Consider the following 26,841-nt stretch of genomic DNA (forward strand, 5'->3'; position numbering starts at 1 on the left):
GTGCAAGGAAAAACAAACCCCAATCTGTTTAAGGCCTTGTTGGTCAAGTTTTCTATTTACTTGCAGGTGAAAATGTTCCTATCAGAAAAAGGAATTATTATGGGTAGGGTGACCAAGTAAGGCCATCTGAGCTAAAACCTTACGCATGAAGAAACAGCCATTAAGATCTAGAAGATGACGTTCCACGGAGCAAGAGGAGCAAGTAGAAGGCAAGAAAAGCAGGAGATGATGTCAGAGAGGTGGCCATGTAGGAGCCTGCGAGCCACAACAAGGAGTCTTCTTACTCTTCCCATTGGGTTGCCACAAGCAAAGAGCTGCATCCTGCACAAGGGTAATACAAATGATATTACAAGTATCCCAAGTTAATGCAAGATACTCCAAGGTAATACAAAAGATAAGGGAGGAAAATCTCATTTAAAAACATGGCTTTGGCCAGGCGCGGTGGCTCACACCTGTAATCCCAGCACTTTGGGAGGCCAAAGCAGACAGATCATTTGAGCTCAGGAGTTCAAGACCAGCAACATGGTGAAACCCCATGTTGTCTCTACCAAAAATACAAAACAAAAAAAATTAGCCAGGCATCGTGATGCACGCCTGTAGTCTGAGCTACTCAGGAGGGCTGAGGCAGGAGGATAGTTTGGGCCCAGGAAGTGAAGGCTGCAGTGAACTAAGACGGAGCCACTGCACTCCAGCCTGGGCAACTAGCAAGACCCTGTATCAAAAAAAAAAAAAAATTTAAAAAATTTAACTTTTTAAAAAAGCATGGCTTCACAGATATGAGTACAAAGCTAGCATTTTTAAAAAGGATTATTAACAATAGTTTTTGGCCAGGTGTGGTGGATTACACCTGTAATCCCAGCATGGGTGGCCAAGGAGGATGGATCACCTGAGGTCAGAAGTTCGAAACCAACCCGGTCAACATAGTGAAACCCTGTCTCTACTAAAACTACAAAAATTAGCCAGCTGTCGTGGCGTGAGCCTGTAGTCCCAGCTACTTGAAAGGCTGAGGCAGGAGAATCGCTTGAACTCAGGAGGTACAGGCTGCAGTGACCCAAGATTATGCCACTGCACTCCAGCCTGGGCAAGAGTGAGACTCCATCTCCAAAAAAAAAAAAAAAAAAATTTCAATCTGACAAAGAGGAAAAGATTTTAACAATTATGGTTAAGTAAATATAAAGCACATTAATGAAGAACTAATAATGCAACAGGAAAATGTTCATCATATAATAGCATAAGGAAAAACAACATGATCTGCTATTATTAAAACAGAGGCTAGAAGGAAAGACTACATACAAAAATGTTTATAGTGGTTATATGAGGTGGTAAAATTGGGGGTGGTTCTTAGTTTTCTTTATTCAAATTTTAACAATTGCTCTATACTTTACAATCAGAAATAAATGCCTCAAAAAGCGTAAGTTTTAAAAAGTCATTCACTACATGTTACGTGACACCCTGGATAGGATCCTGGAACAGAAAGACATTAGGTGAAAATTAAGAAAATTCAAATAAAGTATAGGTAATAATAATGTATCAATACTGGGTCATTAGTTGTGTCAAATGTGCCATACTAATGTTAAGATCTTCACAAAGAGAAATTGGATGTGGAGTATAGGAGAACTCTATCTCTGAAGCTTTTTTGTGAATCTGAAACAGACCTAAAATAAAAAGTGTGTTTAGGCCGGGCGCGGTGGCTCATGCCTGTAATCCCAGCACTTCAGGAAGCTGAGGCAGGCAGATCACCTGAGGTCGGGAGTTCGAGACCAGCCTGACCAACATGGAGAAACCCCGTCTCTACTAAAAATACAAAATTAGCTGAGCGTGGTGGCACATGACTATAATCCCAGCTACTAGGGAGGGTGAGGCAGGAGAATCACTTGAACCTGGGAGGCAGAGGTTGCGGTGAGCCAAAATTGCGCCATTGCACTCCAGCCTGGGCAACAAGAGCAAAACTCCGTCTCAAAAAATAAAAAAAGTGTATTTCAAAAGACTCTTCAAGTGGGCAAGTGCAGATAATAGGAGTCATTACTAAGTTATAGCAGGCAAAAAGACAAAGTCGTTTAGGAAGAGAGAAGATATATTTTGAAAGAGTCAAGGGCAAAACGTTATACACAATAATGTATGCCCAGCACACCACAGACCCTCACTTGTAGAATAAGGCCCTCAGTTATTATACTGTCTTCTCTGCAGTCTCTTAAAACAGTTTTCAGACACAAAAGGTTTAAACCATCTTCAAAAACAACAAAAGCGTTATTGATCCCTTCAGGTAACAAAGTGCTGAGAATAACGAATATACTTTTAAAAATACCTTTGAGCTACCAAAATTATCACTGTCTTAAAGCCACACTCTGAACTGAAGATACACAAGTCTAGAAAGTAGTTTTGCAACTCAATGCATATTAAAAGCTGGGGGAGGAGGGTGTAGCTCACAGTGCCTAAACACCGAGACGCCCACCAATCAGAGCAAGGAGAGGGACACATGCACTGCACAAAGCAATTAAGTTCTATAAAAGGCAGGCCATTTAGGAGTATCCAATAGCCAGTGAGGGCCTTAAGGCTAAGTATAATAAACCAATGTTCACTAATGATGGCCACAACTCAGGAACAAAACATTACAGTGCATTCAGAACATTCTGAAAAATCAACACCTATATAGTAACTGTTGAAGAACCACATAAAAAACATGTTCATGGCCAGGCACAGTGGCTCACGCCTGTAATCCCAACACTTTGGGAGGCCGAGGTGGGCGGATTACCTGAGGTCAGGAGTTCGAAACCAACCTGGCCAACATGGTGAAACCCTGTCTCTACTAAAAATATAAAAATTAGCTGGGCATGGTGGCACACGCCTGTGATCCCAGCTACTCTGGAGGCTGAGGCAGGAGAAATGCTTGAGCCCCGGAGGTGTAGGTTGCAGCGAGCTGAGATGGTGCCACTGCACTCCAACCTGGCTGACAGAGTGAGACTGTCTCAAAAAAAAAAAAAAAACATGTTTACGTTTACTGCATCAATCTTTGTTCATCAGGTTTTACATCTATTTCTTAAAAAAAAAAAAAAAAAAAAGACTTCCATTAATTAAAAAAAAAGAAATTAGGCCGGGCTCAGTGGCTCACACCTGTAATCCCAGCACTTCGAGAGGCCGAGGCAGGTGGATCACGAGGTCAAGAGATCGAGACCAACCTGGCCAACATGGTGAAACCCTGTCTCTACCAAAAATACAAAAATTAGCTGGGCTTGGTGGCAGGCACCTGTAGTCCCAGCTACTCAGGAGGCTGAGGCAGAAGAATTGCTTGAACCTGGGAGGCGGAGGTTGCAGTGAGCTAAGATCACACCACTGCACTCCAACCTGGGCAACACAGTAAGACACCATCTCAAAACAAAAAAAAAAAATAAGAAATTTATCCTCTAGCAATTAAAAAAAGACCTCGAAACTAGGTAAAGAGGAATATGGGATGTTCCTTATACTATTTTTGCAAGATTTTTATAAATCTGAGACTATATCAAAATAAAGACATCAAAAAATGTATGCCATATCACACTGCTAACATTGACCTTATTTATTTGAAACTGTAAGTAGTCAAAGCGACTATAATTAGCAGTGATAAAACACTTGAACCTAAATCAAATTTAGAAACAGCCCCCTATAAAACTTTTCTAAGTGTGTAATCTGGGTCAAGGTTATTTTTCCTTTCAATTTTTAGGTTCCACTTTAATTGTCCATTAAATTTACTCAAAACCTAAATTATAACATCTTAAAAATAAATACACACTGTTGACTGTAACTTTATACATTGCCACCAACTGTGAAAATAAGGCACCATTTAGGAGAACTATTAACATTTACAATAAAACAAATACTATTTGATCAGTTAACTGGGAACCAGGCTCTGTGCTAAGTAAGTTCTTCATTTACTCATTAAAAACTGAAAAGAATCCTAAAAAGTATGTATTTTCTATATTTTACACAGTAACATGCTCAAGGTCAAACAAGGAAAAACTAGAATCCAAGTTCATCTTGCTGCAGAGTCCGTAACACTTGCAATGATCTCATTTCAACTCTAAAATTCTACCACTCAAATAATTCCAAGATAGTATCAGAAAAATCCATCTTCTCAAAACTGTCTTTTCAGATGCAAAGGAAAGGAAAATAAAAACACTGTCTCTCAAAAGGCATGGTTACTGAAAATAGTATTCTTACAATGCTGAGGAAGCTGAGGCAAGAAGATTGCTTGAGGCCAAGAGTTCAAGACCAGCCTGGGCAACGTAGCAAGATTTCATCTCTACAATAAATAAAAAATTAACCAGGCATGGCAGCGCATGTCTGTAGTCTTAGCTACTCCGCAGCTAAGGCGAGAAGACCACTTGAGCCCACAAGTTCGAAGCTGCAGTGAGATATGATCACACAATTGCACTCCAGTCTAAACAACAGAGAGAGACCTTATCTCTAGAAAAAAATAACAAATTAATAATAATAATAGCTTACAAATGCAAGCACTTATCCTATACCAGGCATTGTTTTAAATGTTTTACATATATTAACTAATTTAATCCTCATAACAATCAGGATACAAATACTATTTTTACTCCCATTTTACAGATGGGAGAACTAGTGTCAAAAAAAAAAAAAAGGTTATTCAACTAGTAATGTTGGAGCCTAGATTTAAACTGAATCTCAGTGTTCGCTCTTACCCACTTCACTAAACTTATTATTTATACATTATCACATTATCCTCCACCAGCAGAGACTGTGCTAACCTATATAAAGTACCATTGGCCCAGCCCTGAGCCAAAGGAAAGATTCAACACAGGTTAGTTGCTAATATTATTCAAGATACCTTTTCTTAATATTCTTATCCCATTCATTTTCCACACCAGCGGACTGACCTAGATCATTAGACTATATTATATACCTTTTAAAGTGATACATCAAAAAGGGAACCAGGAATTTAAATCTGAATTCAAGGTGGGCAAATATATACAGATGCAAATAATGCAACTATTCTGAGAAATATCTTGGTAGTATTTTTACCATATTCTTTATCCCAAACAGTTGGTCATCTTATGAAGCATTTGCGTAACGTCTCACAATTCAGTTTAAGAGATTTTAGGCCGGGTGCAGTGGCTCACGCTTGTAATCCCAGCACTTTGGGAGGCCGAGGCGGGCGGATCACGAGGTCAGGAGATCAAGACCATGGTGAAACCCTGTCTCTACTAAAAACACAAAAAATTAGCCGGGCATGGTGGCAGGCGCCTGTAGTCCCAGCTACTCGGAGAGGCTGAGGCAGGAGAATGGCGTGAACCCGGGAGGCGGAGCTTCCAGTGAGCCGAGATTGCGCCACTGCACTCCAGCCTAGGTGACAGAGGGAGACTCCGTCTCAAAAAAAAAAAGATTTTATGCTGCTGGACATGGTGGCTTACGCCTGTAATCCCAGCACTTTGGGAGGCTATGCGGCCAGACATGATGGCTCATGCCTGTAATCCCAGCACTCTGGGAGGCCGAGGCGGGCAGATCACTTGAGGCCAGGAGTTCAAGACCAACCTGGGCAATATAGTGAGACCCCTCTACAAAAAATTTAAAAAATTAGCCAGTCACAGTGGCACATACCTGTGGTCCCAGCTACTGAGGAGGCTGAGGCAGGAGAATCACCTGAACCTGGGAGGCAGAGGTTGGTTGCACTGAGCTGAGATCACGCCACTGCACTCCAGCCTGGGCGACAGAGTGACACTCTGTCTCAAAAAAAAAAAAAGAGAGAGATTTTATGTTAGTTTTGTCCAAGTTTACCACTCTCTCTTTAAGACTGTAAACTCCAGGCCAAGGACTACATTTTATATATCTTTATAATCCTAAGTCTTGGCCTAGGGCCTGAAATAAGAAGTGTTCAAAAATACTTATTATACCCTGATAAGGGCCAGGAGTGGTGACTCATGCCTGTAATCTCGGCATTTTGGGAGGCCGCAGTGGAAGGATCACTTGAGCCTAGGAGTTTGAGACCAGCCTGGGCAACACAGGGAGACCCTGGCTCCACACAAAAAAAAAAAAAAAATTAAAATATTAGCTGGATGTGGTGGTGAACACCTGTAGTCCCAGCTAGTCAAGAGGTTAGGGTGAGAAGATCGCTTGAGCCCAGGAGGTTAAGGCTGCAGTGAGCAGTGATTGTGCCACTGGACTTCAGCCTAGGTGACAGCGTTGAGACCTTGTCTAAAAAAAAAAAAAAAAAAAAAAGCCTAGTACAGTGGCTCATGCCTATAATTCCAGCATTTTAGAAGGCTGAGGCAGGAGGATTGCATGAGGCCAGGAGTTCAGGACCAGCCTGGGCAACCAAGATTCTGTCTTTACCAAAAAAAAAACAAAATAGCCAGGTATGGTGGCGTGAGCCTGTAGTCTCAGCTACTCAGGAGGTGAAGGCAGGAGGATCACAAGATCCAAGGGCTTTCAAGGCTATAGTGAGCCATGATTGTACCATTATGCTCCAGCCTGGGTGACAGAGTGAGACACCCAACTCTAAAAACAAAAAAAAATAATATATACCATTTGCTCATAATTCACATGTATTAATTCTATATCCACTGCTAGAGTAACTTCACTGAGATGCCTTAAATGATTGCTTTTCTAGGTTTGAGAGTATTGCTACATACAATTCAAGCAACACCTTTAAGAGCTAAATGCAGCAGTTGCTGAAACCAAGATAACTTCTTTCCTTGAGCCATGATTCTAATACTAGCCCTTAAAATAGAAACAATTCCAGAATTTTTTTAGAACTGTTGTTAGTCCTTGATTTTACACTCCTTAAAATAACTATAGATAGATTAAGCCATTCCTAACTTTACAACTGTCTGAAGAAATATGGAAAACTTCCCAAATCCTTTACTATTGCATTAAAAATTTAAATAAACTCAGCAGGAATCATGAAAAAGTTCTAAGTTTCTTGAGATACAGTAAACTCTCAGAAGTTAACTCTGTAATTATGAATCACCTTCATTTTCTTTTTTAGTAGTAAGAAACAAAACCGTAACACTATGGCTGAATATCAGTAAACACGTGAGTTAGGTAGTAGACCCATTTTATAGAAGAGAAAGAAATTCTGGTATTCCAGCAAACCTAAGTTTACCAATTCCTTAACTGATTCAAGAAATAAACTGAGTATCAATTAAAACATGTACCACAATGAAGATATAAAATGATGGTGTATTATCTCTTCAGTAATTCCTTTCAGAAGTCCTTAGTTTCTGTAATGACAAGATACCTGGAAAAAATGTCATGGCCTAATATACAGGCAGCTGAAAAGTAATACTAGATAGTTAGAAAAGGCAGAAGCAGATTATCTTACAGCACCACACCAAAGGCTGAAATACCCCAAGTCTTAGTTCATAGCAGCAACTGGAAAGGCAACTTTTCAAAAGGCAGGATGAAGAGTAGAGTAAAAAAGACGAACTCTGCAATTAACAGTCTAGTTTTCTGAAAGGATTTTGAGGCCAGAATGTGAAAATCAACACTAACATTACTAATGACAGTTGAGAAATAATTAGCAGATAGGTCTGATCAAGAAGTTAAGACTACTGAATCTTCTTAAACATCAGCCTACTTGTTGCCATCTACTGGGGGAAGGGCACAAATGCATTCGGACCTGGGGTGGAAGGGTAGAGAGCAGGGTCAAATTCCCTTGAGACTAAGCTTCTTTCCCTAGGTGAGAAGAAATGAAAATACATGCTTCATAAAGGAAAAAATATATGAAGCTGGGTGGCTGTTTTGCAGAAAAATAGGCACTCTTGTGCTACAGCAGTAAAACATATAGACTTCACGAATATTTTTATTCTAAAGTAAGTCCACAAAATGTTGGACAATACAGCCTTCCTTACTCCACAAACAGGTACAATTCTGAGTCATAAATCTGCATAGCTAGCATCTCTGCTTTCTACATAAGAATCAAATTAATCCAAACTGCAATTAGGAAAGTCTGTAAGAACACACTAGAAATAAAAGCTGCTAAAGAAAGCTAAATATCATAGCTATCAGAACACTGAAAAAAAATTTTTTTAGTTTCTCTTCAGCCACCATATAACCTAACTTCTCATTTTTAAAATCCTGTGTACATACTTGTATAAAAGTAATGGTATTTGTTAAAGGATATACAACTATGCTAGATAGGAAGAATATGTTCTCCTGTTCTATTCCACTGCAGGGTGACTATAGTTTAATACATAGTTTCAAATAGCTAGAAGGAAGATACTGAATGTCCCAACACAAAGAAATGATAAATGTCTGTGATGATAGTATGCTAATTACCCTGGTCTGACTACTATACATTGTATGTATTGACAAATTACTAAGTGCCCCATAAATACATACATATTATGTGTCAAAATAAAATTTTAAAAACAAGGGGTAACAACTCTACTATGCAGAGTGCAAAGCAAATATTTTATTAGAATATTTAATTTGATTAAACTACGTAATATTAATTTGTACTTTTTAAAAGTATTTACATATTTATCCCAGAGTCAGTAATGGCTAGGAAAAAAAAAAAAAGAAGTATTTAAATATTTAAGCCACAATTCACTTTTGTTTTAAACATAATTTCACTGTATTGAATGCTAAGCAAAAGTTTCCCTATATAAGACTTACAAATTACTGAGGACAACTCACAAAAAATCATGCATTAGGTATCAAAAAGCATTTTGAATTACAAAAAATCTGAGCAAACAACAGTTGAATGTGCTGAGACAAAATGATTGATAGCTTCCACTAAAGGAAGACTTCTGTGTCCAACAGAGGACTGGTGTGAGTCATTTAGACAATAAACCAGCTCCCGCTTATTTAACATTTTAAACAACAGGAAAAAACAAGAAGTTTTACCTTCACTACTTCTATCTCCTCCAAAACTTAACACAAAAACTTTTATATGTAGTACCAGAAAGGGGAAGCACTGTCATAAAAAATAACATCTAAAAGCACTTTTATTTTTTTTTAGTTCATTCACAAATATTTTTGTACACCTTTTTCACATCACCTATTCAGGGATCAACAATCATTCAACATAATCTGTTAAATCTAATTCCGTGATCTCCCATTTAAGAACTTCAATTATCTCAGCCCAATTTCCTGTTATTTCATATATATGGACCCTCTACTCCAGAGAGCCCATTTACCTTAATATTAGATCCTCACCACAATTACACCTTTAAGCTCCCCATTCTTCTATACCTTCCTACAAACAATCAGGGCCAGTTTAAGCCCCTCTCTCTTCATAGTCTTCCTAAGTAACTTCAACCCAGAACTGAACCTCCCCAAACTTCCAAGTACCCACTGCATAAAACTCAATCTTGTACTTAATAACAAATATGCACAATGTTAGATGTTGTGTGCTGTTGTCTAAGTTTGAACTCATCTACAACAAAGTACACTTCAAGATAAGGAATCTCCTTTTATAAATCTCTTCTTTTTCAGCACCCTCTAAGAGGGCAGATCTTGTATGGAACCAGATATGCACTCACATTAGCTGCTGATGAATATTTGTTTTTGTTTTTTGAGACAGGGTCTCACTCTGTGGCCTAGACTGGAGTGCAGTGGCATGATCTTGACCCATTGCAGCCTCAACTTCCTGGGTTCAAGCGATCTCCTGCCTCAGCCTCCCGAGTAGCTGGGGCTACAGGCATGCACCACCACATCAGGCTAATTTTTTTTTTATTTTTAGTAGAGATGATGTCTTGCTGTGTTGCCTAGGTTGGTCCTTAACTCCTGGGCTCAAATCCTCCTCCTGCCTCAGCCTCCCTAGGGGTTGGAATTACAGATATGAGCCACAGCACCTGGCTGAATATTTGTAAATGAAGATGCTTCAACAATTTATTTAGTATAGCCACAAATCATGCCCTAATTCATGTTTCTTAATTTACATTCTAATATCAGATTTTCTAAATGCAGAAAATCTACATTTAGAATAGTTACAGAATATTTCTCTATGCTAAATACTATACTCCTATATACAGTTTTAGACAAATAAGCTGTGATGGAGTAAGTTAAATATCAACAATATGAAACATAACAGAACTTGGAAGACAAGGAATAAGTTTCAGGTCCCTTTCATATTCTGCCAAGCACAATTGTGGCACACAGTAAGCACTTGATAAATATGTATTGATAAATAAATCATCATCTACTAATAAACATAATCTCCAAATGCTAAATTTGGGGTAACCAACTAACTAAAATATTCTAGGGCCTTAACAATTCCTTAAGCAGCTGATTTTAATGAGCCTAATTTTGAAAAATTTATATTCTACACTCAGCTGCCAACCCCTGAAAACTGAAAACAAGCAAGTAAATTATGGCAAACGATGCTAATATTATTTCACAACATCGTTTCTCAATGTGTCACACCAAAACACACTACCACATACACCTACCATGTACAATGCATTATGTTGGAAGCCTTGTGCCAGACACTGTGAAGATTAAAGAATGAGATCTCTACCTTGAAGAGGCCAAAAACGCAGTTAAGAAGTTAAAATGTAAACAACTAATTACGTAAGACAGAACGTGAAAGCCATCCTGAAATATGTTACAGAAGGAGAATAGGAGAGTAAGGAGTAAAAATTTTAAAGGAGTCACTAGAAGAAAGTTAAGTGTGTGTATATATAGTTGTAAGAGATACAGGCCAGGCGCAGTGGCTCACACCTGTAATCCCAGCACTTTGGGAGGCCGAGGCGGATGGATTGCCTGAGGTCAGGAGTTCGAGACCAGTCTATAATCCCAGCTACTCAGGAGGCTGAGGCAGGGAATCGCTTGAACCAAGGAGGTGGAGGTGGAGGTGGAGGCTGCAGCGAGCCGAGATCGCACCACTACACTCCAGCCTGGGCGACAAAGCAAAACTCTGCCCCAAAAAATAAAAAAAATAATAAAAATAATAGATACAAGATGTGAGAGGGGTATCAATTCAAGTAGACAAAAAACCAAAGCAAAAATGCTAAAAAGTTGCTGGGTGTGTTCAGAGAGGAAGAAACAGTTCAATCTGATTGCAGCCAAGGATGCAAAACAAACAGAATTACGAAACACTGGGGTCCTAGAAGTTGATAGCATTTGCATGTATTTCCTATTTACAAGGCTACTAGAAGCACTTGGTTTTTGAGAATCAAAAAAAGTAGGGGACCTTCATATGATCTCTATGAACCTGCTCTCTAAGGACACAAAGTAGCTTAAATTACAACTGAAGAGAGAATTTCAAGAGATGGGCTACTGTGAAAACTCACTTTAGGTTTCCAGGGCATCACACATGTTTACCACTATAAAATCTTTAAATTAAGTTCATCTGACCTTAAGAACACAGCACAAGGTACATCTATTTATTCAGAGCACTGCCCACGGGTAGAGTGAGTAGGAGTTTTGAAGTCAGGGTAAAACTCATTGGTTATGACAGCCAACAAGTTGATTAAAATACACACTGAAATGCTGTAACTTCAAGTCTTGAAGGCTTGTTGATGGACACTTAGGCTTATAAATAGCCTTCAAAAATCCATGTATGGGTAGTAACACCATATTTATAGAAATATGTACATGCTCTCTAAAAAGAAACAAACAGAATACACTAGAATGATGTATACTATTATAAACTGGAAACACTAATCATTTAGCACTGCATTAAAACATATTGGCCAGGCACAGTGGTTCATTCTTGTAATACCAGCACTTTGGGAGGCCAAGGCGGGTGTAGCATGTGAGGTCAGGAGTTCAAGACCAGCCTGGCCGACATGGTGAAACCTGTCTCTACCAAAAATACAAAAAATTAGCTGGGTGTGGTGGCAGGCACCTGTATCCCAGCTACTCGGGAGGCTGAGGCAGGAGGATTGCTTGAACCCGGGAGGCGGAGGTTACAAGTGAGCCAAGATTGCGCCATTGCACTCCAACCTGGACAACACAGCGAAACTCAATCTCAAAAAAAAACTTATTTCGGTCCTCAATGTACTTTATCAACTATTATATGCACATAATGGTCAATTAAAGAATAACAAAATGGCTTGCCCTAATTCTTTTTAAAATGTATGATTGAAAGTAACTTGCAGTCTCCAAAATACATACTGACTAAAAGTCTCAAAATCATTTTAGCATTAACGATGCAAAATAAGAATCAAAATTTTAAAAATAGGACATTAAGCCATTACAAAATATTTCCACTTACAATATCTTATTTTATTTTCACAAGACTTATTGTATCAACAAACACTTAATTCCTATTATGGGCCAGGTACTGTGCTAGATGCAGAGACAAAAAGGGACACTACTTGGGATTAGTGTCTTTATAAAACTTAAAAAAAGAAGGGTGGGGGCTAAGGACTTTAAAGAATTCATAATCAACTAAGGAATACTATTGTATACTAAAAAAAAAAAAATTTTTTTTGAGACAGGGTCTCACTGTCACCCAGGCTGGAGTGCAGTGGCACAATTATAGCTCACCACAGCTTCCATCTCCCAGGCTCAAGCAATCCTCTCACCTCAGCCTCCCAGGTAGCTGAGACTACAGGCATGTGCCACCATGCCCAGCTCATTTTTTATTTTTAGTAGCGACGAGGTCTCTACTAAGTTGCTCAGGCTAGTCTCAAACTCCTGGGCTCAAGTGATCCTCCTGCCTCAGCCTCCCAAAGTTCTGGAATTACACGCATGAGCCACTGGGTCAAATGTTTCAAGTAGGATACCTATGCATATAACAGAGGTATGTTTGAGTTAAAAGAGTTTTAACGAATGAGGCAATGGTCGACAGTACTGTAAACAAGTGGAGAAAGGGCCTTGTGTTCCAATTCATCTGTGGAGCCTAATCTAAATACAGAATGTCTAGCATATAAATGACAATTGACTATGTTAGGTGGTAATAATCAAATTTTTCAGATTAGGCACTTGAAGCTCACAAAGTACTAAGTTAAATTATTTGCCCAAGATTACAAAGATGGGAAGTGCATAGCCAGGATTGGAACCTAAGTCTTGCCTTCAAATCAGATAATCACTTGAACAGTACTATTAAGGAAAACACAGAGTAGCAGGTATTTTTCACTCTAGACCATTTGAATGACTTTTTAAATCAAGCATAACCATGATAGCTGGGTGTGGTGGCGACCGTCTGTGATCCCAGTACTTGGGAGGCTGAGGCAGGAGAATCACTTGAACCCGGAAGGTGGAGGTTGCAGTGAGTGGAGATCACGCCACTGCACTCCAGCCTGGGCGACAAGAGTGAGACTCCATCTCAACAAACGAACAAGCGTAACCATGAAACTGACTACTGCCAATAGCTTGTGCACTCTCAAGACAAAGCATGTAAGCCTGAATAATGAGTAAGTTCCTTTTTCTTCTATCCAATCCAGTTTAATGAAATCACTGAAATCACAAGAAACAACCAAAATCTAAAAGGCCTCAGAGAAAAATGACTGAACAGACTTATTTCAGTCTAGGAAACCTGTTTTTGCCAATAACCTAAAACTATCAGTAAGTTAGGATATTAAAGAACTACATTTTTTAAAAACCAAAGACATTAGCGGAGTTAAATTTTACTTAAAAAAAAAAAAAAAGAAAAACCAAGGGACAGGTCTACCATCAGTATACTTATCTATTTATTACAAATAACAGCAAGCATCCATTATGCACAGAGAAACCCAGCAGAGAGGTAGAGAACAACTGCTTTGAGGTTATGTCTTCAAGTCTGTAACACAGCTGCTGAAATGATACATAAGTACCAAAAGAAAATACACAAGTAAAGCTTACATTACACTACACGTTAAGAATTACCAAGCACTGGCCGGGCACGGTGGCTCATGCCTGTAATCCCAGCACTTTGGGAGTCCAAGGCGGGTGGATCACGAGGTCAGGAGATCAAGACCATCCTGGCTAACAAGGTGAAATCCCGTCTCTACTAAAAATACAAAAAAAAATAGCTGGGCGTGGTGGCAGGCGCCTGTAGTCCCAGCTACTCGGGAAGCTGAGGCAAGAGAATGGCATGAATCCGGGAGGCGGAGCCTGCAGTGAGCTGAGATCGCACCACTGCACTCCAGCCTGGGTAACAGAGCGAGACTCTGTCTCAAAAAAAAAAAAAAAAAAAAATTACCAAGCACTAAAATTATATACAACAATCTAAAAATTATATTTATTCTGTAATATCCACCAGATTTTTACTCTTCTACCCTATCTGGCCTGGACTCCCCTCAGGCTTGGCCTTATTAACTAAAGCTTGGCCTATGAAAAAAGTGGCACAGAATAATCCACTGGCTTAACACTAAAACATGGCAGTGACCATTGATATCCATCCAGGCACTCTAATGGCACATTAGTTAGGGGAGATGTGAAGAGGCCATGATCACTGAACCAACCAAGAGAAAGCATTCTGAAGAATCTGCTGGGGTCAAAGAACCCTTCCAAGCAGGTTGGAGTGCAGTGGCATGATCATAACTATTAACTTCAAATCTCTGGGTTCAAGCAATCCTTCCGCTTCAGCCTCCAAAGTTGCCTAGAACTACTGATGCATGCCACCATGCCCAGCTAATTTTTTTTTTCTTTTTTGTGGAGACAGTCTCACTATGTTGCCTGGGCTACAACTCCCAGCCTCAAGCGATCCTCCCACCTCCCCACCTCCAATGCCACATCACCCAGACCAATCAGGTTTATTAGTATACCTTCACACATACCACATTGATATGAAATAATCCTTGCCCTCAGGAAGCCTACAATCCAATCAGGAAACAAAAGCAACACATGTCAACAAATGCAATACTGTAATGCAGAAACGAAGCAAGTACAGTTAATCAGAAATACAAAGATCACAGGTAGAAACTTGTTTGAGGAAGTGATCTGAAGGGATGAGCTGTAAGTTGTTCTTTACATCTTTTATCTTCTATGTTTTTCTGTACATAGTGGGTGCTTGCTTGATTTAAATGAGGGAAAAGTCCATGTCAAACAGGCAATTGCAAGGAACGATTTCAGTGAAGATAAAAAAACCAAGTAGGTTGCTGTTTTGACTTGAGTCCATCAAATAGCAAACAAAAAAATAAAGGAGCAACTGGTATCACATTTGCTCAAAAAGATCCCTACCTATCCATTTAAAGGGGGGAAAGTTCCCTAGGTTCTGTAAAGAAAACAGTGACCAAGATTCAGAAGCATTATTCCCTAATTGTAATCTCTTACATTAAGTCAATTTCATTAGTCACAAACTCTAATGTTTTAGAACAGGTACTTTGTCAATAAAAAACGTAAACGAATTTGAAGTTTCTTTAAACAGATTAACAAGATTTTTGGTAGAATGTACAGCAAACAAGTATCTGGCATGCTGATACCAAAAAAAGAAGGTAACTTTAAAAAGACAAAAATAAGACCCAAATTCTACTACCAATTAAGCAGCAATTCAAATTATGATGTTCTATAACTTTGTACCTTCAACCTACTTTACCAATTCTCCCCTGCCCCATGGACCACCACCACTAATGAGAAGCTGTATCTTTTAAAAATGACCTCAAAACAGCTAATGTAATTTTCTAAAATTAATTTATTTAGCATGTTGTTTTTTTTCAGTCATTACATCTGTTGGGTCTCACAACCACCCAGTGAGGTAAAATAGAGATTACCCACTCCCATTTGACAGATAAAATAAATGAAGATCAGATAGGTTAAGTGACTAGCTCAAGATCACAAAGCTACTAACTGGTAGTGTGTGAATTTCCAAGCCAGTGATGTTTTCTTTGCCAAGAAGACAACCTTAAAATAAAGCAGGATATTAAAACCTTGTCTAGATAACATAAATACAATAATCTTAAAAGTTACACTGGGGCCGGCGTGGTGGCTCTCCCCTGTAATCCCAGCACTTTGGGTGACCAAAGCGGGCGGATCACCTGAGAGGTCGGGAGTTCGAGACCAGCCTGGCCAACATGGTGAAACTCTGTCTCTACTAAAAACGCAAAAATTAGCCGGGCGTGGTGGCGCGTGCCTGTAATCCCAGCTACTCAGGAGGCTGAGGCAGAAGAATCGCTTGAACCAGGAGGCAGAGGTTGCAGTGAGCCTAGACTGCACCACTGCACTCCAGCCTGGGCAACAAAGCAAGACTCTGCTTTAAAGAAAAAAAAAAAAAGTTACAATGGGAAAGGAATCATACATGGAATCATACATTACTACAAATTTACTTTGCCAGGTGAAAGTACTGATTTTACCGTGATCTACCTAGCATCCCATTTGTTTTTCAAATGTAACTACTTTAGTTTAGCACCTTCTGGAACCTAACTGCCAAAATTGTTCTCAAACTTTTTGAAAGTAAATGAAAAAAAAAAAGAAAAAAAAAGCCTGTTCATAGACACAAACTAAGTAGTATAAATGTCAGCTGAACAGACTTAAAAACCGCTCACACCCCAGAAAAACTGGGGATTGAATGGAAACAATGATAATCTTAATTACAGTTTTCCAATTCTTATGGATATTGGCACATTCATAGAAAGGCAGACATGTACAAAACCCACAAACCCCAATCATATTATGTACTCTTAAGCTTAAAATAAATGAAATAAAAACTCCCTCAATCTCACAAAGATAGTCACAGCAGTTCAACATTTCTGGGGCTGAACACACAGCAAAAGTGTCAAAAGAAAGAATTAGAAATTCTGTATACTTTAAAACTTACACTTAATGTTGATCACTTTGCATGCGGTAAACATGAAAATCAGCCTCAGTAAAATCCTCTACAATTTGTCTCTAAACCTCTGCTAATTCCATTCCTCAACCCCCCCCCGGGGTGTAAATGCGACACACAGGCCTCATATACAGGCCTCTTGCCTTTTTTTCTAACACAACTAGGACCTTTGTTCTGAGCGTCGTTTTACCCCACTCAATAGCTCTTTCAACTTTCTACCCCGTATTTTTTGTTTTGTTTTTAAAGAGGAGACTCTGAGCCTCAACTTGCTAGGTCTTTAAAAAATGAAATGCCAAAAATATCTAATGAGACTCTCGAGAGGAATAGAAAGTTAAACACATCACTAAAGGGCCTACAAAACGGAGTAAAGCCCGGAGATCGGGTGATCTGGCAGCCCAGGCAAGATCGAGGACCGCGACTAGGAAGGGAGACAGCAGGAGAGCAGTTAGACGTCCACTTAGAACGGATTCACTGCGCTATTAACCGTACCCGCTCCCCCCAACCTGCCCAACCTTTACACACAGACACATTCCCTCCCCCAATTAACTGAAGAAGCAATTAAACTATGCCCACCACCAGACTCGATGCTTAGGCTAAACCTCCCCCAAAGTAAAACAGCATTATCAAAAAAACAAACAGATCTGTCTTAAGGGTTTGGAAGCTGCCCCTTCCGTTCTCTCCTCACCACGTAAGGTAACCAATTCCCTTCTGTCCAGCAGTTCAAACGTGTGATTTCCCCCCGATTTACATGTGTTTTTATGTTTTTCCGCTTTTTTCCGTCTTGGAAATGAAGGATTTCTTATTCTGAGGAAGGGAGAGACGCCGAGGAAGACAGGATTTGAGGTTTTACTACCTTCGTTATTCGAGCTCCCCTCTAACTTGTTCCTGTACTAGAAACCCACTCACTATGGAGAAGGAAGGAGAGGGGCTGAACTGATGGACAAACGTTGTAATAGGTTTTATGTAATCCACATATAAATAAATTAATCGCCTGACTCGCTCTGAATGCTAATACGATTGGGGTGACAACTGGCCCACGTCCCTCCCCCAAGTCCTAGTTAAACCCACCTACCACCAATTTCCATTCTGATCTATTTAAAAGGATACTCTATTCCTCTCAGTCAAGTTTCTCGGCTTCTTTAGGCCTCCCTGCATGCCCCCCTCGTCATCATCCTCCCTCAGCCTCAACTTCCCACGGCTTAAAAAACTGCCCCGCGCAGACCCCGTCTCCGGGCTCGCCCTCCCTCAACCGTCCCTCGCCGTCTCCCTGGGCAGGAAACCCCTTACTGCGGTCTAAAGTCACTCCGGCCTCTCCCTCCTCTGACCCTCGCTTCCCGCAACTGTTGTCACTGGAGCTGCTCCCTAGTTTCCATTTCCGGGCCGTCCACGGCCCCGGAGCCTCCCCTTTCCCGATTTCCGGGCCCCTAGTCCCATTTCCGGGGAACCCTTGCCGTCTTCACACCCCCCACCTGCACTTCCGGCCCCCCACTTTCTCTCTTCCCAGACACCCTCCAAGCTCCAAAGCCCACTTCCGGCCCCCCTTGGCCCCCGCCGAGCTCCCCAACACCCGCGAGCCTTACCCCGGTTCTGTGAAGGGCCCTCCTCATTGCGGGGAGCCGGAGGAGGGACCCAGCGACCCCTACCTCCCGCCGGGCCCCGGTCCCTCCGGCCGCGGCCGCCCTCGAGCGTCTCTCCCGTTCACCCCCGGCCCGGTCCTTCCGCGGCCCCGCCGCCGCCGGCGCCGGGAGCAGGCCAAGCGGGGGCCGAATCGCGGCGATGACACAACCGGGCTTCCTGGGACTTTCTGTTCCAGCTCCTCCCCCCGCCCCCCCAACCCCTCAGCTGGCCCCCTCCCCCAAGGCTTGCCCCCGCCGCCCGGAGCTGCGCCCCAATTACCTAGTTAGGCCCCAAAGTCTCCGGTCCGGACTCGGTGGCGCGGCAGTAACTTCCACTAGCTCCCCCCACCCCCCCCAGCGGCGGCAGCGGCTGCGGCTCCGGGTTCCTTCAATTATCAGCTGAGCCGCAGCACCGCGCCCGGCGTGCGCCTCCGCCCGTGCCGCCTCCCTCCCCGCCCGCTCTGACACCCTCGGGGAACTACTTTGCCCTCGGGCTCCGGTGACGGGCTCGTCCGCGGGACCGGCCCCGCTGCCTACTGGCGGCCCATCACATCGCCCCTCCCTCCCACGCCGCCCGGCTCGAGTCTCTCAGCAGCCTCCGATCTCCGCCCGATCCCTTCGAGGGACCAGGAAGGGGACTGTGGAGATCTGCTTGGTATCCCTCCGCCGGGGTCACCCCCTCCCCTCCGTGGTAGCAGGAACTAATTCCCCTTCGGGTCACCCGGGACCTGGAGCTGGAAATTTCACGGATCAGGGTTCCCTGAGACCCTTGGAAGAGGGGACGATCGCCCCAAGTTAGAAATCCTTCTGCCAGCTCATAAGCGTGGTTCAATTTAAACTAGGGTTTTGGCCCCTTGACCCCAACCAAGCCCCGCCCCTTCCTGGTTGTCTTAGCGACGGCAGTGGCGTCCCAAGATGGCGTCGTGGCTGCCGGAGACTCTCTTTGAAACTGTAGGACAAGGCCCGCCGCCGAGCAAAGACTATTACCAGTTACTGGTCACCCGGTCTCAGGCAAGTGCGAGCCGCGGTTTACCCTCTCTCCTAACTCCCTACCTGGCCCGGTTGGGGCCCGGGACGCAGGCTGTGCTAGGCCGAGAGCAACCGTAGCCCGCCGGAAGCGCCCAGTCCCGGCTCCGCGCCGGGAGATTTCCCTCGTCACCTCGGCCTCCTCGGTCCGGCGGCCCGCGTGTCCCTGCTCTCCCCGAGCCCGGCTAGTCCCTGGCAAGCCTTCTCTGCCTCCCCGCGGTGCCGCGTGCTCCTTTCCCGCCACCCCGGCTTCTTACCCGTAGAGTTTCCTCCGCGCGAAGAGGAAAACGGGCGTCTCCGGCTTGCGTGCGGCCTCACCTCAGCGTGAGAAGGAGGGAAAGAAAGACTCAGCCAAGTGTCCCAAGGAGGAGCCGGCTAGGGAGGGGAAAAGGAGATTGCCTCTTTTCCAGGATAGGAATTAATCATGGAGAATTTTATAAATCTCTTTGTGGCCTTTACGCGTGCCACGGCCACATCAAAACTTAGTTATTTCTAGTAGCAACTGACGATTGGGAGCTCTTACCTTTTGGAGTCCCTTCTATCCCATTGAAAGTGTGCGGGTGGTGGTATAAAAATGTTTCAGCTGCTCTGCGCTTCAGCCCCACCCATAATGACATCTGCTCCACAACAATAAGACCGAGGATTATATTATCTCCAAAGTAACCATCGGCCTATTTTTATGCCTACTTTGGTTATTGAAGGTGGGCTTTTGGATGATTTACTGTGTCCATGAAATTCTTAACTTAAGCGGGGCCTCCATTGGGAAGACGTTTCTAATCCTGGCTGAGCTTACGCCTGTCACTGAGTTATTCATGCACCCTGCCGTTTCAATAGATACTATTGCTATAAAATGAAATTTAGAAGTTTGTATATATTTGTTTTGGTGTGCATATTGATCATTCCCTCAGTTTTTCCAGGAGCCCTTAAACAAAATAGGTAATGAGTTAATTTTTTTATATTTTTAAAAGCATCTTTTAAAATATAAATGTTAATATATATCTTTTAATTTAAGATTTAGAAGTATTACAAATGTAATATCAGCCTGTCCAAAAAAAAATTTTTTTAAAAACAGTACTGCTCCTTGCGGAGCAGGGCTAATTCATAGGCAGTGGGCCCAGAGTCAGCCTCAAATTTTTAATTAAACTGTTTTTAGGGGTTTTTGCACATTTAGTGATGTATGAAATACTGAAAGGCATCCTTTCCTGTACTTTTTTTTTTTTTTTTGAGACGGAGTCTCGCTGTGTCGCCAGGCTGGAGTGCAGTGGCGCGATCTCGGCTCACTGCGACCTCGTTTCACCATGTTGGCCAGGATGGTCTCGATTTCTTGACCTCGTGATCCGCCTGCCTTGGCCTCCCAAAGTGCTGGGATTACAGGCGTGAGCCACCGCGCCTGGCCTTGTACATTTTTTAAACGGATTATTGATTTTTCCATTGGTTTTAAGATTTATTTGTTTGTTTGTTTATTTATCGAGAGGGAGTCTCCCTCTGTTGCCCAGGCTGGAGTGCAGTGGCGCAATCTTAGCTCACTGCAACCACCGCATCTCCTGGGTTCAAGCGCTTCTCCTGCCTCAGCCCCCCGAGTAGCTGGGATTACAGGCGTGCGCCACCACGCCCAGCTAATTTTTGTATTTTTAGTAGAGACAGGGTTCGCCATGTCGGCCAGAGTGGTCTCCAACTCCTGACCTCAGGTGATCCAGCTGCCTCGGCCTCCCAAAGTGCTGGGATTATAGACTTCAGCCACCGCGCCTGGCTGGCTTTAAGATTTATGATCCTAACATTTCTTCACCTCCTAACATGAGTGGTCAAAAATATAATCTGTTCTAATCTTACATGATTTTCTATTTTTATCTACCTCAAATAAGTTAGAATGTTTTAATTTTTACAGCCTTTAAAAATTTGTCTTTTTTAGCGTTTTCTTTCCCTTGAAGGTCTGGTATTTTACAAGTATGCTTCATTTCTCTCATTTGTAAGCCTCACTAGGCTGAATATCTTGTTACCTTTTTATTTTAGTAAATTATCCTTAGGAGTGCTCCTGGCATTCGGCTCCTAAAGAATAATTCTGTTGTTGGTATTCTTAAGACTTTGCCCTCAAGTCTAACTTAGGCGCATGCCTTCCTCTAACTACTCTTTTTTTTTTCTTTGAGGCAGAGTCTCGCACTGTCGCCCGGGCTGGAGTGCAGTGGCTCAATCTCGGCTCACTGCAAGCTCCGCCTCCTGGGTTCACACCATTCTCCTACCTCAGCCTCCCAGTAGCTGGGACTACAGGCGCCCGCCACCACGCCCAGCTAATTTTTTGTATTTTTAGTTGAGATGGGGTTTCACCGTGTTAGCCAGGATGGTCTCGATCTCCTGGGATTACAGGCGTGAGCCACCGCGCCTGGCTCTAACTACTCTTTTTTAAGAAATCTTTCCCACCATCCCTTCAGTGTTCTTAATTTTTCTTTTTCTTTCTTTATTTTTATTTTTTATCTTTTTTTTTTTTTTGCAAGTGAAAAACTCTCCTTTATCTCAGGTTCTGTCAGTTATATATATATAAAATCCTAAATTCTGATCCATTTTCTTTTTTAAGCATGCTGAATAAATCCACTACACTTCTACCAGTGAGAGTTAATCTCCAAGCTAATTAATTCACCCTCTTTTTAAAGTAAAATTTGTTGTAAAAAATGGCATGCCAAAAAAATATACTTTTCAGTCAACTGCCTTGAGAATATGCTATTTTCTAACCACAAGACAATTTTTCTGAGTCTCAGCACAGGAAACCAAACATCCAGTAAGAGGTGGCCTGACATAAATAAGTACTAAAAGACTAGCATTAAAATGTGTTTTATAAGATAGATTTTTTTCTGGAATGACTTTCTAAAATTATTTCTTGTACATTTCCTCCCCTTTCTCCTGTCTTTATTTTTTTAATGTTGTATATTATCCAAATTATGCCCCAGATTTAGATGAATCCTTCTTTCATGCTGATTCTGTTTTTTAGTCTCTTTTTCACTGCATCTTTTTCGTTGGCCTTAAATCCAGATAACTGCACATTTGACATGGATTTGAGGGCAGATATTTCTCTCATTAGTGTCATACCACCACTGACATAGTCCAGAATGTAAGTGTTATACATAAATATTTCCTTTGTTTATATAGTAACATTTGAAATATTGTATGCTTATACAGGCACTTCTCTTTTACTACTTGATACCATGTTGTTTTGGGTTTTGGGGGGGGTTTATTCAAATAAATAACTTTCGGATTACAGCTTGGGTTCAGTTTAGTTTCTCAAAGCTGATCTTTATAATGATGATCTCCAGCTTTAGAAAAAATAGTGCGCTGCTTTCTACATCAAAGATTCACTCAAGGGTTGGGCACAGTGGCTCAAACCTATAATCCCAGAATTTTGGGAGGCTCAGGTGGGAGGATTGCTTGAGCTAAGGAGTTTCAGACGAGCCTGGGCAACATAGCAAGACTCCTCTTAAAAAAAAAAAAAAAAAAGGGGGCGGGGGGCTGAGCGCAGCTCATGCCTGTAATCTCAGCACTTTGGGAGGCCGACACGGGCGGATCACTTGAGGCCACGAGCTCGAGACCAGCCTGGCCAGCATGACAAAACCCCATCTCTACTAAAAATACAAAAAATTAGCTGGGCATGGTGATGCATGCCTGTAGTCCTAGCTACTCGGGAGGCTGAGGCGGGAGAATCGCTTGAACCCTGGAAGCAAAGGTTGCAGTGAGCTGAGATCACACCACTGCCCTCCAGCCTGGGCAACAAAGCAAGACTCAGTCTAAAATAAATACATAAATAAGATTTACTTGGCCAGGTGTGGTGGCTCACACCTGTAATTCCAGCACTTTGGGAGCCTGAGGGGTGGATCACTTGAGGTCAGGAATTCAACACTAGCCTGGCCAACATGGTAAAACCCTGTCTCTACTAAAAATACAAAAATTAGCTGGGCATGGTAGCATGAGCCTGTAATCCCAGCCACTGGGGCAGGAGAATCACTTGAACCCAGGAGACAAAGGTTGCAGTGAGCTGAGATCTCACCACTGGGCAACAGAGTGAGACTCCATCTCAAAAAAAAAAAAAAAAAAATACTGTTATTCTTACTCTAGTCCTAGTAGTTTACATATATTTTCTTATATTGGATTCTAATTCTTTGAAAACCAGTAGATTAATAAAGTGTTAGGGGTGGAAAGGATCTTCGTTTTTTTTTGTTTTTGCAACAAGAGTCTCACTCTGTCACCCAAGCTGGAGTGCAGTGGGGCGATGTTGGCTCACTGCAACCTCTGCCTTCTGGGTTGAAGTGATTCTCCTGCCTCAGCCTCCCGAGTACCTGGGATTACAGGCACCCGCCACCACGCCCAGCTAATTTTTGTATTTTTAGTAGAGATGGGGTTTCACTGTGTTGGCCAGGCTGATCTTGAACTCCTGGCCTCAAGTGATCTGCCTACCTCGGCCTCCCAAAGTTCTGGGATTACAGGGGTGAGACACCAAACCTGGCCAGGGCTAGAAAGAATCTTGAATATTATTTAGTTCCTACTTTCATGACACATATATATTCTTATTTATAGTGGGGAGAATGTAGCTAGTATTTGATTTGTAAAAACACTTTAATGACTAATCTTTTATATGTTGTATTTTTTTTTAACTCCAAAGGAAGTTCATGACCAATTGGCAAGTTAATGAATGCAGGTGTTTTAAAATCAATGAGTCTAGAAGAAGCAAAAAATCACTTTATACTAAGTGGTCCAGGAGGGTACTGTTACCAGTATTGTACTCTTGAAATGTTGTCTTGTTTGTCCTCTCAAAATGGAAGTGTTGCTTAGGTGGCCAGAACAGTTAACTTAGGTTTAATGTGACAAGTACTGGAAAAGTGTTAGAGAGTAATGGTAGGCTAAGTAGATGGGAACTGGCAGATATGGCCTCTTGCAGCCAATAACCCAGGTGGTTGTCCAAAGAGCACCAATATGTTATAGTTAACTCCAGCAGATGAAAGAAGGAGGAATTGGGCGATAGATTAGTCTTGTTTTATCTCTTTTACTAAATCCTATCCAAAGCTCCAAAAAGATATATGAAGCTAGTGTCATTTGAAAAAAAAAAGAAAAATGAAAAAGCTCACCCCCCTTAAAAAAATGACAGTTATTTTTGAAGTGCATTAGAGTTGTAGCACTAACAGACTGAAAGCACCTGAGGTTGCATGCCAGCCTGTGACAGGAAGCTGTCATCTCAATGACTTCTGACAAAAGAATTAAAACTAGACTTGGTGACGGCTGGGCGAGAGACAACAAAAAATTGAGCTAGTGCCATTTCAAACTGCAGACCAATTTTGAAGATTTAAAATGTAAGTGCAGTCTAATAAAAATGTTAATGCACACACCCTTTCACCCAGCAAATCCATTTCTAGGATTTGGATATCCAAAAATGCTATCACATGTGCACAAGGATATGTGAGCAAGATTATTCACCAAAGTCAATAATTGTAAAAACGTTTTTCCATGAGAGGAAATGTGGTTAAACTGTGATTCATTCATGCCATAGAATACTATCCAACTTTTCAAAAACAATGCGGTGGATCTCTGTTTACTCAGTAGACCAAATAAAATCTTTAGCAAGAAAAGCAAGTTGCTGGATTAAACATAGCATATCCTACTTTTTTAAAAAAGTGTTTTAAATAAATGTTAGTGAGGTTTTAAATAATTCTTAAAAGAAAAAGCTGGAATGATGCACTCTTAGAGTTACAGATTTTTACTTTCTGCATTCATATTTCTGGAAGATCTGAATTTTCTACCATGAGCATTTATTTTTATAATCAGAGAAAAGCAATAAAGATTTAAAATGAAAGTGTAAATGGATAACTGTTACTTTGAGGTGGTGTCCTGCCTGTATTCCCCCTATTTGGCCAGCACCACCTTTCACCCACCTCCGTCATTGAATATTGAGGCTGAATATTGAATATTGAATATTGAATAGCTTTGATGGCTGTGTCCCAAACTCCTGCTGTTTTTGTGGAGAGAAAATAATTCTAGTTCTACAGTTTTAGAGTGCAGATTAATGATTAATTTTGCAATTTTCCTTGCAAAATTTTAAGGAGGATTTTTGGTGTTTTTGTTTGTTTTAGAGGCAGAATCTCATTCTGTCCCCCAGGCTGGTATGCAGTGGTGCAGTCAGCTCACTGCAGCCTCAAACTCCTGGGCTCAAGCAATCCTTGCTCCTCTGTGTCCCAAAGTGCTGGGATTACAAGCATGAATTTCTGTACCCATCCTTGAGGATTTAGTGTCTAGAAACTTCTGACCTTTTTTTCTTTTCATTTCTTTTTCTTTTCTGAGACAGAGTCTCACTCTGTCACCCAGGCTGGAGTGCAGTGGCATGATCTTGGCTCACTGCCTCCCAAGTAGCTGGGACTAAAGGCATGTACCACCCTGCCCGGCTATTTTTTGTATTTTTATTAGAGATGGGGTTTCACCATGTTTGCCAGACTGGTCTCAAACTCCTGGCCTCAAGTAATCCGCCCGCCTCGACCTCCCAAAGTGCTGGGATTACAGGCGTGAGCCACTGCACCCGGCCTCTTTTTCTTTTTAATATAAGTAATAATTACTTTTGAGAAACTAAAGGAGCCAGGTATGGTAGCTCACGCCTGTAATCCCAGAACTTTGGGAGCCTGAGGCAGGCGGATCACAAGGTCAGATCAAGACCATCCTGGCCAACATGGTGAAACCCCGTCTCTACTAAAAAAAAAATAGAAAAATTAGCCAAGCATGGGGGCGGGCGCCTATAGTCCCAGCTACTTGGGAGGCTGAGGCAGGAGAATGGCTTGAACCTGGGAGGCGAAGCTTGCAGTGAGCTGAGATCAGGCCACTGCACTCCAGCCTGGGCAACAGAGCAAGACTCTGTTTCAAAAAAAACAGAAAAAGAAAGACACAGCTGGGCACAGTGGCTCATGCCTGTAATCCCAGCACTTTGAGAGGATGAAGCAGGTGGATCACGAGGTCAGGAGTTCAAGACCAGCCTGGCCAACATTCTACTAAAAATACAAAAAAATTAGCTGGGAATGGTGGCGCACGCCTGTAGTCCCAGCTACACGGGAGGCTGAGGCAGGAGAATTGCTTGAACCTGGGAGGTGGAGGTTGCAGTGAGCGGAGATCACGCCACTACCCTCCAGCTTGTGCAACAGAGTGAGACTTTGTCTCAAAAAAAGAAAGAATGTTTTTTGCAGACTTCTAAGCTATCATGCCCATTCTGCCCACTGACCACCATCCACAGCCAAAATGTTTCCACACAGAAAGAACTACTGCTGCTCCTTTTAAATTCCAAAAGTCAGTATCATACTTGTGCTTATTTATTTCCACAGCCTGGTCATCATAGCGAGATCCCATCTCTACAAAAAAATCTAAAAATTATCCAGGCGTGGTGGCTCACACAGGTAATCCTAGCACGTTGGGAGACCTAGGCAGAAAGATCACTCGAGGCCAGGAATTCAAGACCAACCTGGCCAACATAGCAAGACCCCTTCTCTATTTTTAAAAATAAATAATTAGCTGGGCATGGTGACATGAGCCTGTAGTCCCAGCTACTCA

At 42.0% G+C, this 26,841-nt stretch overlaps 2 protein-coding genes across 52 annotated transcripts in view; one reads left to right on the top strand and one right to left on the bottom strand.

Annotated features, from left to right (window-relative positions):
* TRIP12 (thyroid hormone receptor interactor 12) overlaps positions 1-19,830 on the bottom strand; it is a 156,534-nt gene extending 136,704 nt beyond the window's left edge. For 17 of the 50 annotated variants that reach the window (XM_063713103.1, XM_054549944.2, XM_063713102.1 and 14 more), the window contains exon 1: positions 18,536-18,653. The gene's annotated coding sequence lies outside the window, so the exon portion shown is untranslated. Of the gene's footprint in view, positions 1-5,601; positions 5,724-17,926; positions 18,447-18,535; positions 18,678-19,538 lie in introns of those variants that run through there. The other 33 variants (XM_054549943.2, XM_063713101.1, XM_063713098.1 and 30 more) reach the window with 17 other exon arrangements.
* Positions 19,112-26,841, top strand: part of FBXO36 (F-box protein 36) — a 104,245-nt gene continuing 96,515 nt past the window's right edge. Inside the window, exon 1 of one of the 2 annotated variants that reach the window (XM_054548803.2) lies at positions 19,112-19,266. In XM_054548803.2, the coding sequence (XP_054404778.1) occupies positions 19,171-19,266 (96 nt within the window). In that variant the 5' untranslated portion in view covers positions 19,112-19,170. 2 annotated transcript variants of the gene reach the window in all.

Source organism: Pongo abelii, chromosome 11 (assembly GCF_028885655.2).
Source record: "Pongo abelii isolate AG06213 chromosome 11, NHGRI_mPonAbe1-v2.0_pri, whole genome shotgun sequence".
NCBI classification, from domain to species: domain Eukaryota; kingdom Metazoa; phylum Chordata; class Mammalia; order Primates; family Hominidae; genus Pongo; species Pongo abelii.